Below are 14,573 nucleotides of genomic sequence, written 5' to 3' on the forward strand. Positions count from 1 at the left end.
TCACTACATAATTCCATTTATTATTTAATTTAATTTAATTTAATTTAATTTAATTTAATTTAATTTAATTTAATTTAATTTAATTTAATTTAATTTAATTTTATTTTATTTTATTTTATTTTATTTTATTTTATTTTATTTTATTTTATTTATTTTATAAATGCCCCTAATTAGTTCAAAAAATGTCTGCAGTGAGCAGAGCTGGAATCTATATATACATATATTTTTATGAAATTAATGTTTTTGGAATGACTACATAATTCCATTTATTATTTTATTTTATTTTATTTTATTTTATAAATGCACCTAATTGCTTCAGAAAATGTCTGCACTGAGCAGAGCTGGAATCAATCTAGACAGATATGCTTATTAGATTTATATTTTTGAATCACTACATAATTCCATTTGTTTGTTTGTTTTTTATTTGATTTAATTTAATTTAATTTAATTTAATCTAACCTAATTTAATAGTTTTTTTTATGTTATTTTATTTTATAAATTCACAGAATTGCTTCAGAACATGTCTGCAGTGAGCAGAGCTGGAATCTATTTTGACATTAAAAAAAAAAGATTCATATTTGTAGAATCACTACATAATTCTTACACTCCCATATTGTGTTATTATTTCGCATGATTTGTTTTTCGCTGATAAAAAAATTATTCCTTGGATCACAGCAGCTGCAATACCTCCTCCAGCCGGAGCGGCGCTGTTTGTGATCAGACTCCCACTTCAGCTGCGCGCTACGTCTGAGGAAGCCGCAGAAGAAACTTTGATCACTACAGTTGTTAGCTTAGCAGCGGAGACACTCATCTCCTTTATTGTTTACGGGTCCCGTATTTATTCGACTTGCTCTTTTAAAAAGATGTGGTTTATTTATTTACTCAGCTGGTTGTCGCTGGTGGTGCAGATATGTTTCGTTACTCTCGCTATCGGTGAGTTTTACGTCGCTGCTGTTAGCCGCTAACTCCTTTTGCTGACGCGACCAAAGAAATCCCACAGCTCATGTGTCTTATTATCTATAAACTATCCTTTTACTAGTAATTATTAGTAGCCTATTTTAGAAATAACGTTGGGCGGATCTGGAATAAAACCTAGGTCATGTCTCTTTGACTAAAATAATTTTACATAATTAATAAGCTATTTGTGTTTCAGGCTTGCATTCGTTTTTATATTTCACACTGGAGTGTTGAAAAATACAGGATTGTGTAGAATAGATTATTAATCGCTCCGCCCATTTTTATGACATGCATTAGTGCAAAGTTACGTGTCTGACATGAGGCTTTGTCTTTAGCAAATGTATGATGGCTAATTTCACTCTTTTTACTGCCTAAATTTAAAGTCTGCCACTTACTGATTGTGGGCAGTGTCGTAAAAAAACAGTGCAAATGTCTCTGTCCACGTAGGCAGGTTTATTAATGATGATGACTGAGAATTTGGCAACCTGACAAACCAGCATTTATACCTGTACCTGTATTTATACAGCTGTGTTTGCTTTTACTCTACAGATAGATGTGAAAATGATTGGATGAATTAAGATATTTGTGGACTTGCATGGTAACACTTTACTTGAAGCCTTTAAATGCAATGCATTAATTTACAATAGTATGTTTAATACGCTGCCTTGTAATGCACCTTATAATGCACTATGATACTCAGATGTAAACAACAGCATGGATTGCACGTTTAATGTACTACTGAATATGTTGTTCTGCTAATTTTTTACTGTGTAAAGGCTACTAAATCATATAGAGAAGGACCTAGTAAGCAGGAAAGGGCATGATATTTTGACAAACTAAAGTTATTAGGTGGAAAAGATGCATACAGGCAGTAATATTTCACCTACCTGCCTGGAAATGATAAGAACAAACATGAATTTTCACAGATTCTTGCCCTGGAAATCCTAGTTCAGTTTGGCCAAACACAAACGCCTTTTTTTCCTCAGACAGTTTTTTGCACTTCTCTTTGATTTGTTAGAAATTTTGGCAGTCTATAGTACTTCAGATATTTTTCCCGGTCTGACCGATTAGTACACCCCAAAACATGACAGTAATTGACCATTTTCAGCAGCAATAATCAGCAAAATATGTGAGTTTTGTTCGTTTCAGTGGCATTGTTTATGTTCTATTGACGACGCATCGTGAAAACACTCTATTCATTGCACTTTTAGAAAGTATAATGCATTTAAACACATGACAAACAACCAATTACAGATGTAACAAGGAATTTGCGAATATTGTAATGCATTTAAACTTTCTTAAAATTGTGTATGAAAATATATTATACATTACATTTTACATTGCAATTACCTTTATAAGCATTATACATAAAGGTTTTTAGTAAACCGTTGCCTGTACGATCTGTTCATTTGCAGTTTTTCTAAGTTTTCTTATTTATTTTCACAGCTGCAGGCCTGTATTACCTGGCAGAGTTAATAGAGGAGTACACAGTTGCCACCAGCCGCATTATAAAATATATGATTATGGTGAGTATTACCCTTCAGTTAAAGTTAATTTTGATGTGCATATGATTATATAATACATGCATTATTAGTAATGCTTGCAAAGACTAATATTGAGCCATATCCTGGGACCAGAGCATCAAATCAATGCAAAGTCTTCTCTAACAATAGTTTAGACAGTAATGCACACTTTGATGTTACAACCACAATTCCAGAAAAGTAGTGCCTTTTTTGTGAAATGCCGTACAATCAAGAATGTTATCTGTTCATTCTCTTTAACCTTTATTTAATTGACTAAAGTACAAAGAAAACATTTCCAAATTTTAAATGACTGCAACATGCTCTAAAAACATTGGGACAGAGGCATGTTTTTAATTACAAAGTTTAATTGTTTGGGAATTGAGGCTTGATTGATTGATAATTGTTTTCCAATCTGGTTTGATAAAAAATGACCTTGATCGTTGTTGTCTGATTCTCCTTTTCATGACTGGTCATACATTTTCAATAGGAGACAGCTCTAGACTGCAGGCAGGCCAGTCTAGCACATTCAGTCTGTGTCTACGAAACCACGCTGTTGTAGCATATGCAGAATGAGATCTGGCATCATCTTACCTAATAACCATAGTAGGGATGCACTGAATGTTCGGCAACTGAAATGCATTAAATTAATTGAATAAGTGAAAAGGCCGAATAAATTCTACCGAGCAATGACTTGACGCGATCAAATAGAGGCGTGCACTAATGCAGCAAACTTGTCGGCAGTGTGGAAGCATTTAAAACTGTCCGAGAAAGATGCAAAAATCATTACAAGCACAGACAGTGAGAGACTGTTTAGTGTCACATCGCATGTCTTCCATGAGAAGAGAAAGGGCTGGTTGTTGCTGGTTACTGTATGATGACTGAAATCAACAAATGGCCTTAAACCATTGTCTAATACATGCACAAATTATATTTATTCTGACAGCGCTGCAGGAGCTCGTTAGCCAGGGTTTAAAGTTCAAAGTGACTGGCATAATGAGAATCATTCATAAATCTGCTGCTGAAAGTTAAAAGTAGTACTTAGGTTTTCTCGCGGGTTTCTGACAAAATAAAAATAAACATTCATAAATGTTAGTATTGTAATTTTACTGTTTTTCTGTAAAATAAATCAAAAAGTAAGACAAAAATAATCATAACAATCATTACAACAGCTCTATTAATACATTTATTATTTATTATAACATCCTCCATTGCTCAGCAAGGCTGCATTTATTTGTACATTAAAGGTCCCATATCGTCAAAATCAAAATTTCCTGGCTTTTTTCATGATAACTAAGGTCTAGGGGCTATCTAACTACCATATGAGTTTCAAAACAGTCAATCCACAGTAAACTGCACACAGCCTGCTTAAAGTAGCTGTTCATTTTCATGAGCAGCTGTGACTTCCGTAACGATGTGACGTCCGATCGACTCAAGTCACCGCCTTCAGTCACAAACCAACGTCCCACCCTCCTTTTGTCAAACCCCCAGACAACAACGCATCCATTCCATTGAGCAACAACAACAGGAAAACAAGTGGAGAAAACCCTGTTCAGTCGATAGATGTCAAGCTACGATCATTACACAGGCTTCAGAACAACGTTAATATAAGAGACCGGCAGCACGTCAACTTCAGCCTCTTTCACACAGCGATTCCGGTAAATACACGGATAATGTGTCCCACGATTTGTTCCGGAATTGTTTAATTTGGTTCATTCACAGTTGTTTTCCGGAATCTGTGCATGCTTTACACACAAACCATAAAGACATGTGACGTTTGGATGTGAGATGTAATGCGACGCGTACGTTTCACTAAACTGAAACTAACCTGAACAAACTGTGCTTCAGCGCTGAGAGTGAGGAGCTGGCTCTGTCTGATCGCCGCTTCATTCCACTTTGCACGTAACGTTATTTTTCGTTGTGAAGAGTCGCTTGATAACGTGCATCATTACTACAACACTGCCTTTAGTTCTGGCTTTGGTTCACACAGCGCTCGTTCCCGTAATTTTCCAGAATCAGCGCGCATTGTGAAAGGGGCTTTACTAAAGCAACAGTTATGTAGCTTACTGCATTCGGTGTTTGTAAAAGAAAAAACATTAATGATCATTCTAAAATATCCTGTTGAGTATCAGCTCTCTCTATTGCTCTGAGCTCGCTTACAGCATACATGACCGTAGTTACCTGTGATTGGCCTGGTTGTGCGTCACTCAGAAAACAACAGGCCAATCAGAAGAGAGGCTCATGAATAATAATTAGATGGGCCAAAATCGACCTGTTTTTGACAGAGCTCCTAAAAAAGGAGCTGTAAAAATATATTGAGATGGATTTTGGCACTTATACCGCAAATATATATTCTTAAGGACATCAACAAATAAAATAAACCTCCAGAAATGTGTACGATATGGGACCTTTAAAAAAAACGTGCCTGATTCAAGAAGGGGGTCTTAAAAATAGCCAAAAAATATTATTTTACTAACTTATTAATTTTAAGTTAGTTTGTGCTTTGTTGGTAGGCTATAATGACTGCTAGAATGTTAAAAATATTCAGTGTTAAATATTTTTAAATTGTAGTTTTGTAATTGATGTTTTTCTTTGAAAAGCAAGACAAAACTGTAAAAAGCAAATATTGGCTATTTCATTTATGCAATGGTGAAAAAACTGGGCATAAATACATGGGGGAAAAATACAAAAAAAAACTTTCAGCCCAGTGTGTAATTTTGTTCTGCTTCGGCCAAGAATTTTTATTTGAATGCTTGCCTAAACCATAGAATTTCACATGAAAGATGTCATCTTGATGGCAGTATATGTGTCTGTACAATTCAAATGTCTCAGTTTCAATGGTACCTTTGCACATGTTCCAGTCACCAATGCTGTTTGCTCTGCTGCACCCCCATACCATGACAGAGTGATTTGCGTTTGCATCTGTCGCTTATGAAAGTCTGGATGGTCCCTTTGGTCTTTGGTACTGAGAACTCAACATCAATTTTTCCCAGAAACAAGCTGAAACGTGGACTCGTCTGACCCCAGCACACGTTTCCATCATCTTTTTGACTATCTGAGATTAGCACTGACCCAAAGACCCCATGGCATCACTGCATAGACTTGGTGTATACCTTTCTGCTCGAATAACAGAAATTCAAGTTGCATTTATTGATGCAGCTGCAGACCCTTTAAGACCTGAGGGCAAAATTTCCTTCTTTCTTTCAACAAAATACAAAAGAAGAAAGAAAGAAAATTTCAGGGTCATTTTCACAGATTTTGTTTGACTGTACAATTCTAACAGAATGTGCTATTTTCAAGTGCAAGGTGTAATTTTTTTGCAGGAAATAAATGTCTTTCACAAAAGTTCAGGAGACGTTTTTGTTCATACACATGCACATTTACACATGCAAACACATGCATGCACCTATACATTTACACGCACGGACTCATTATAGCAGTGCACACACCACATGTGAAAAAGTCTCACTCAGCCTGCTCCCAAGCCTCATAAAAAAATCATCCCAATCACCTCTTGTTTTGTTTACTTTTCTTTCACCATATTTATGTTCGTTTTGTTTATTATTTTATGCAATCCAAAACTGCTCTCCCTATCTCTCCATTCAAATTCATCTCTCCTGCTCTGCCTTCATTTGACAACGGAGTGCAAGAAATTACCGTAATAAGCCATATATTGCCGAAAAGCGTGGGGTGAATTATTTTGGGGCAAATGGTTGAAGAGTTCTGATAGCACGAATGCGGCTTGGATTGATGTGTCGGCACAGACACAGCCGATTTAAAAGGGTTCAGTGACAGCAGTTTTCTGAAGTAGTCCTGAGCCCATGTGGCTATATTTAACACTGCAGTATGGCGGATTTTTATGCAATGCCATTTGAGAGCTCAAAGGTCATGCACATTCACCTGAGGTGTCAGAATGACATTTCTCTGGATTCCCTGAATCTTATCACAATATTATGTGTGGTGGTTGTTGAAAGACCTGCATTTTTAAGAAATTGATTTTTGATTTGTTTAAAACTTTTGTCACGGAATTTGGCACAAAGCAGTGAGACATGATCCAGCTTCGCTTGCAAAGACTGAAATGCTCCATTTATACCCAAACATGATATCCTCACCTATTTCCATTTCACCTGCTTACTGTGAACTGTTTCACAAAGTTTCATTTGTATTTTCTATAACCTTTTCACTTTTATTTTCCCACTATCCCAGCTTTTTTGGAGTGTGTTTTTGTTCTTTAGTCAGTTATATATAAATAAAGGTTAAAGTTAGGTCAGTTATAAATAAAGGTTAAAGAGAATGAACAAATAACATATTCTTGATTTTATCGCATCTCAAAAAAAGTCCCAACTTCTGGAACTGGGGTTGTATGTTACATATGCTTCATGTCTCGTCTAACTCGTACTCTCATCTCTCAGTTCTCCACATCGGTGCTGGTGGGACTCTATCTGTTTGAGGGTTTCCCCACGTTCATGATCGGAGTGGGTCTCTTCACCAACCTGGTGTACTTCGGTCTGCTGCAGACGTTTCCATACATCATGCTGACCTCGCCAAACTTCATCCTGTCATGTGGTGCGTGATGAAGAGGATCTTAGAAGACATTTAAACATACTTAACCATGTTCTCTGTGCTTGTGTTCTCCTCTCATCTGTGTTTTTGCTCTCTTTTGCAGCACTGGTTGTGTTAAACCACTATATGGCCTTCCAGTATTTTGCAGAAGAGTACTATCCTTTCTCTGAGGTCTGTTCTTTTTTATTTTACAGACTGAAACCACATAAATGTTGCTTAAATGATGTCCAAGTCACTGTAAGATGGAGTTCAGACTAATGTGTGTGTGTGTTTTCAGGTTCTAGCATACTTCACTATATGTCTGTGGGTGATTCCATTCTCTTTCTTCGTTTCTCTCTCTGCTGGGGAGAATGTTCTTCCTTCCACTATGCAGCAGGGAGGTGAGTGACAATCTGACCTTATCGAATGTGTCTTTACTTATAGGCTTATAGGGATTGATATACTGGTGCATATACGTGACCCAGAACCACAAAACCAGTCATAAGGGTCAGTTTATTTAAATTGATTGATTGATTGATTGATTGATGTATATATCATCTGAAAGCTTTCCATTGATGTATGGTTTGTTAGGATAGGACAATATTTCACTGAGAAAATTTGGAAACTGAGGGTACAAAAAAAATCTAAATACTGAAAAAAATCACCTAAATTAAGTTTTGATATATTTACAGTAGAAAATTTACAAAATAAATCATGGAACATGATCTTTACTTAATATCCTAATGATTTTTGGCATAAAAAATCAATAATTTTGACCCATACAATGTATTTTTGGCAGTTGCTACAAATATACCCGTGCTACTTAAGACTGGTTCAGGGTCATATATTACCATGGTAGAATTCTGTGTAAAAAGTAATGTGATTGAGTAAAATATCTCTAAATATTTGTCTGGATCTGTCCAAAATGTTAAAAAGTGGGCAAAGTTTGCTTCAGAATCGAAGCAAAAGCTTTCAGTTCAAATTTGTGTAGTTTTAAAAAGCCTAACATAACAGTTTAATACATAGTGCATAGTGTATTTAAATATTACGTTAGTATTTATTTATAGTTAGTATAATTATCAAAAGAACCTTTTAAATAAATACAAAAAATTGCATTTTAACACTGAATAAACATGTAAAAAATGTATTTTTATTTCTTAGTTTTTTAGTCAAATTAAATAAAATGATGAAATGAATAAATAAATGAATATTTTGATTTAAAATGCATTTGATTTTTTTGTAATTCACATACCTTCAGAAAATATTCAGATATGCATTTTACCTGGATCATTGTTTAATTAAATATGTCTAATTACATAAAAAAAATCTAAATAAATAAATTCATTTTTTTTAATACATGTGCCTTCTAAAATATTTAAATATTATTATTTTTCAGTCTAATTAAATGTTACCAAATAAAAATATTTTATTAAAAGTAAATTTAATTTTTTTTTAATAATAATTGATATACCCCTAGAAATATTCGATATGCATTTTTCTTTGAACATTGATTTTCAGTCTAACTAAAAATGCTAAATAGATTAAAAAAAGAATAATAATAATAAAAAAAAATATTTTATTAAAATAAATTAGCTTAATTCACATACCTTCAAAAAAATTTCAAATATGTGGCCATGGACCACAAAACCAGTCTTAAATAGCACTGGTATATTTGTAGCAATAGACAAAAATACATTGTATGGGACAAAATTACAGATTTTTCTTTTATGCCTAAAATCATTAGGATATCAAGTAAAGATCATGTTCCATGAACATATTTTGTTAATTTCCTACCATAAATATATCAAAACGTAGTTTTTGATTAGTAATCTGCATTGCTAAGAACTTCATTTGAACAACTTCAAAAGCAATTTTCACAATATTTAGATTTTTTTGCACCCTCAGATTGCAGATTTTCAAATAGTTGTATCTCGGCCGAATATAGTCCTATCCTAATAAAGCTAAAAACGCTTATTGCTGTATAATGATGTACAAATTTCAATAAAGACTAGGGATGCACCGAAATGAAAATTCTTGGCCGAAAATTTCTTGGAAACACCGAAAGAATTATTAGTACCATTGCATTTATGGCTATGACTGTGTACTAAATCTTACTAAAATCAAGGCATTGCAATTGCATAAATTAATATTAAAGTTTCAAAGAATAAATCAGTTATATTAATTTAAACAATTATTATCAATCAAGGATTATATTACTTAAATAACATATGCATATATTTTACTGCCTTTGTTTAAATTGTTAAATTTTTAAACACATTATCTTGTGGATCCATCAGTTCAGATTTACAACTCTACGCGTTTCTCTTCCAGCAGGAGGCGCTATGACTTCGAAACGTGCAGCGCTCGTATTTATTCAATGGATAGCCTTTTGAAGTTTCATCGCAATTCTTGTCTTTCAGTCCCTACATTTAAGACCACCTGAAATCATAATTAAGACTTTCTTAACCCCTAATAACACTGCAGTCATAAATGAAAATTAAGAGCTTTATTTAAGTCTTTCAAAAAACAACCCTTATGCAAAATACGTTTAGTTTTTTTTTTTATGAAGTATAATCGTCTCTTATTGTCTCTGAGAGAATGCACGATGCTGAAAGCACTGTCAGTCTTTACTTTCACTGTAACATATTGTGCAGTTTTCCCGTTGCTTGTGTGCTATCCATTGGCTCACCTCCATGGTTTAAAACATAAATATTTATAAAAATACAGTATATAGAAAAGGCATATGTTTAAAATACTGTGACGTAACACCAACGTAAAGCCATTGTTTTTCTCTCACTGAAAGCTACATCTGTCTCGTTCTCTGCTCTCATCACTGGCTGCACGCACGACTGCAGACACACCCCCTCTTGAAATTTCGGCATTACAAGTTTTGCAAATCGCTATCCGTGGGTCTTTCTCAGATATACTGAAATACGTCCACACCGCAGATGTGTTGCTTCAGACAAGCACGTGCAGGCTGCGGTTTCTGTTTGCATCAACATACTGTTTCGGCCGAGTTGTTTCGGTGATAAAAGTCTTTCGAAAATTTTTGGTGGCCGAATATTCGGTGCATCCCTAATAAAGACCCTTATGACTGGTTTTGTGGTCCAGGGTGACATGCATTTTACTTTGTTTCTAATTAAAATAAATATAATCACATGAATAATCAGAATGTTACAAATTAATGTGATTTGTAACTCTTGATTTGTAACTGTGTAACTATTGCTGCTTGTGTTTTTCTCAGATGATGTGGTGTCAAATTACTTCACTAAAGGCAAGCGGGGCAAGCGCTCAGGCATCCTGCTCATCTTCTCCTTCCTGAAGGAGGCCGTTTTGCCAAGCCGACAGAAGATGTACTGACGAAGCGGATCATAAGCGCATCAGACCGAGGGGTTTGGGAGGGTTTGTTCAGGCCACCGGCCCCTTTCAGTGGACAGCATGTTTTTGTGGGAGAAACGATGATTATGAGATTGAATGCGTAGCCGAGGGAGAGGACCAGATCGGAACAAATGCACACAAACCCTCGAATGAACTTACCTGTCTGTTGATTCATGTCCAGAGTCGCCAGCTAATTTCTTCTTAGGCGTCTAAAGCCATGAAAGGACTTGAGAAGTCTTTCATTCGTAAAGGCTTGATCTTTTGACGTGTCTGTACGTGGATGATTGTGGAAGGGGCTTCGGCTTCTCTAGAGGCTCCTGCTGATTTTTCTTCTAATCGTATCACTACGAAAGCCAATGTTTGTGATCGCTCATGAATGAATTGATATGTCTGGATGTTTTGTTCACTTTTTAAAGAAATGTTTTACCCTGAATCCAACGTTCGGTTCGCTCGCTCTTCATCACATCTTACACTACAAGTGTTTGTTTAAGGCTAGACTTTAAGCAAGTATTTTTTTAATGCCCTAATGTTGAGTTTTCAGTAAGGATAGTTTGTGTTGATTTATGTCAGCTGGTGGTGTGACAAGCAAAGAAAAGCTAGTTTTGGGGTAAAATGTTGCTTTAAATACTGCAGTCATGAGAGCCATTGTGTTGGCCATGCTTAATTTGTGTGCTGTACAGATACATAATAAAATTCAGTTGTATGAGTTTTGGAAAGGTGAAGATTGTCATGTACAAATGAGGATTCAGTGCAAAGTGGGTCTCAGAATCAGAAACATAGGTCACATTAAAGCCCAAAATCAATCTTTTAGGATTATTAAGATTAGGCTATTTGAACAGTTTTTTTTTTTAGTCCAAGTTTAAAATTGTAAATAAATTTGAGTTTGTAATTAAAAATTGCCTTCAAAAAATGTTCATTTTAAGAACTGTCAGTTAAGATGACATTTTATTTTTTTCTAAGGTGTTCAGTTTCAGTACAAATGTGTATAGTATACTATTAAATGCACTTAACATACATTTATATACAGGGGTTGGACAAAAAAACTGAAACACCTGGTTTTAGACCACAGTTAGTATGGTGTTGGGCCTCCTTTTTTTGGCCAATAGAGCATTTCGTCTTTGGAATTGTCATATACAAGTCCTGCACAGTTGCCAAAGGCATTTTGAGCCATTCTCCTCTTGCAGATCAGGGGTCAGGTCACTACATGATACTGGTGTAGGAAAATGTTATCTGACTCGCTCCTCCAAAACACCCCAAAGTGGCACAATAATATTCAGATCTGGTGACTATGCATGCCATGGGAGATGTCCAACTTCACTTTTCTTGTTCATCAGACCACTCTGTCACCTGTCTTGCTGTGTGTACTGGTGCATTATCATCCTGATACATGGTACCACCTTCAGAGTACAATGTCTGAACCATTGGGTGCACATAGTCAACGTTCACACCTGTTCTTACTGGTGGAATGTGCAGTCAGTGAAGATTGGCCACCAGGCTGCAAAAATATAGCCATGAAACCTCCAACATTATATTGGCCAGTGTTTCAGTTTCATTGTCCAACCCCACAGAGTGGTCTTATGAACAAGAAAAGTGAAGTTGGACATCTCCCATGGCATGCATAGTCACCAGATCTGAATATTATTGTGCCACTTTGGGGTGTTTTGGAGGAGCGAGTCAGATAACATTTTCCTACACCAGTATCATGTAGTGACCTGACCCCTGATCTGCAAGAGGAGAATGGCTCAAAATGCCTTTGGCAACTGTGCAGGACTTGTATATGACAATTCCAAAGACGAAATGCTCTATTGGCCAAAAAAAGGAGGCCCAACACCATACTAACTGTGGTCTAAAACCAGGTGTTTCAGTTTTTTTGTCCAACCCCTGTACATACATACTTTTGAAGTCAAAAGTTTACATACACCTTGCAAAATCTGCAAAATGTTAGTTTACCGAAATGAGAGGGATCATACAAAATATGTTATTTTTTAATTAGTTCTGACTAAGGTATTTCACATAAAATATATTAATATACAGTCCACGAGATAAAATAAGTGTTGAATTTATGAAAATTACCCATTCTAAAATGTACATGCCTTTGATTCTTAATACTGTGTTGTTACCTGAATGATCCACAGCTGTATCTTTTATGTTTAGTAATAGTTGTTTATGAATACCTTGTTTGTCCTGAACAGATAAACTGCCTGCTGTCCTTTGGAAAAATTCTTCAGGTTCCAGAAATTCTTTGTTTTTTTTAAGCATTTTTTTTTTTTTGAACCCTTTCCAACTATGACTTATGATTTTGACATCCATCTTTTCACACTGAGGACAACAGAGGGACTCATATGCAACTATTACAGAAGGTTCAAACACTCACTGATGCTCCAGAAGGAAAAACGATGCATTAAGAGCCGGAGGGTGAAAACTTTTGAACAGAATGAGGATGTGTACATTTTTCTCATTTTGCCTAAATATCATATTTTTTCATTTAGTACTGCCCTTCAGAAGCTACAGAAGATAATTACATGTTGCCAGAAGTCAAAATAAGTTACGTTTACCCTAATCTTCAGGCTCCTAATGCATCGTTTTTCTTTCTGAGGCATCAGTGAGCGTTTGAACCTTTTGTAATAGTTGCATATGAGTCCCTCAGTTGTCCTCAGTGTAAAAAGATGGATCAAAATCATAGTCTTTGTTGGAAAGGGTTCAAATACACAAAAAACTGAACAACCAAAGAATTTGTAGGACCTGAAGGATTTTTCTGAAGAACAGCAGGCAGTTTAACTGTTCAGGACAAACAAGGGTCCCATAAACAACTCACTAAAATTAAAAAAACAAAACAAAAAAACACCTGGACCTGGACATGTTTAGACCAAAATGCAGATTTTGTTGATTTTTCTTAAACGGTAAAAGTGAAGAATTCCTAATAAATTGTCTGAATGACACAGAGGGGCTGTACTGACACATTTGCGCTCCTCTTTATACGGCAGACGGGATCTTACACATGGAGTGTGAGGTTGAGGAAAGGTCAGCACACATTCACTCCTGGAAGCTCTCGTCTTGGGAGCGAATCACTTAAGAGGGCGGAAGTTGCCCTTTGCTGGTGTTATCTGACTATTTTGTGGTGTGTTTCATAATGGCTGAGGTTAAAGTCGACGTACAGAAAACTGGTTCTGGGTCAGTGTGAAAGGGCAGCTCTTTTCTCGCATGTCAAAAATGAAGCCAAGCGTCCTCTGGGATCGGATGACGACAGCAGAGCTGTTTTGGGCCGTGACCCGGGTCGCTGCGGTTTCGACCTTCACGCCTCCAGCCTCCAAACCGCATTCACTCAGAGTTCAGATTTCATTCACACCTACATAGTTCAGCATTAGGGAACTTTTCGGAGATTTTTTAATGCCCTCGTTCATGTTTTCTGTTCCCCTTTTCACACTTTGATAATGTGCATGCAGAGGCGTGTTGCAGTTAAAAGCTACTCCACAAATTTTAGCCTTTGCTCAGATTTTCTGCGTTTTGGTAAAGAGTTCGACTCTTGTTAAATCTCACAAAATCTGTCAAGAACATGTTGAAGCCATACATTTAGAGCTTTGATAGGAGGTCCTTTCCCAATACTTTCTTCATTGCAAAACTGTACTATCAGACAAAGGCACAATTTTATTTTACTGTAATTTGACGATAAAGCAATCAATTTTGAAGTATTTATTTATTACATGCAAACATTTGTGTTTGGTAAGATTTTTCTCTAAAGTTCACCAAGGCTGCTTATATATGATTAGAAATACAGGAAGAACTAGAAAATTGTGAAATATTATTACAATTTCAATTAGCCATTTTCTGTTTTAATATATTTTAAAATGTAATTTATTCCTGTGATCAAAGCTGAATTTTCAGCATCATTACCTCAAGCTTCAGTGTCACACAATCCTTCAGAAATCATTCTAATATAGGCTGATTTGCTGCTCAAGAAACATTTATTATTATCAGTGTTGAAAACATGTTGTGCTGCTTCGTATTTTCGCATTAATTTGACAATAAAACAGTCAATTCTAAAGTGTTTATTTATTATATGCAAACGTTTGTGTTTGGTAAGATTTTTAAAAATGTTTTTGAGCTCACCAAGGCTGCATTTATTTGATTAGAAATACAGGAAAAACTTAAAAATTGTGAAATATTATTACAATTTCA

At 35.5% G+C, this 14,573-nt stretch overlaps 1 protein-coding gene across 1 annotated transcript; it reads left to right on the forward strand.

The window, feature by feature from the left end:
* The first annotated feature begins 757 nt into the window (after positions 1 to 757).
* On the forward strand, positions 758 to 11,103 carry tex261 (testis expressed 261). Its single transcript, XM_073837407.1, has 6 exons — positions 758 to 933; positions 2,404 to 2,483; positions 6,890 to 7,043; positions 7,144 to 7,211; positions 7,318 to 7,420; positions 10,264 to 11,103. Exons 1-6 carry the CDS (start codon positions 864 to 866, stop codon positions 10,377 to 10,379), a joined length of 591 nt encoding a protein of 196 aa, XP_073693508.1. The 5' UTR covers positions 758 to 863; the 3' UTR covers positions 10,380 to 11,103.
* The last annotated feature ends 3,470 nt before the right edge of the window (positions 11,104 to 14,573 follow it).

Source organism: Garra rufa, chromosome 3 (genome assembly GCF_049309525.1).
Source record: "Garra rufa chromosome 3, GarRuf1.0, whole genome shotgun sequence".
NCBI classification, from domain to species: Eukaryota; Metazoa; Chordata; class Actinopteri; order Cypriniformes; family Cyprinidae; genus Garra; species Garra rufa.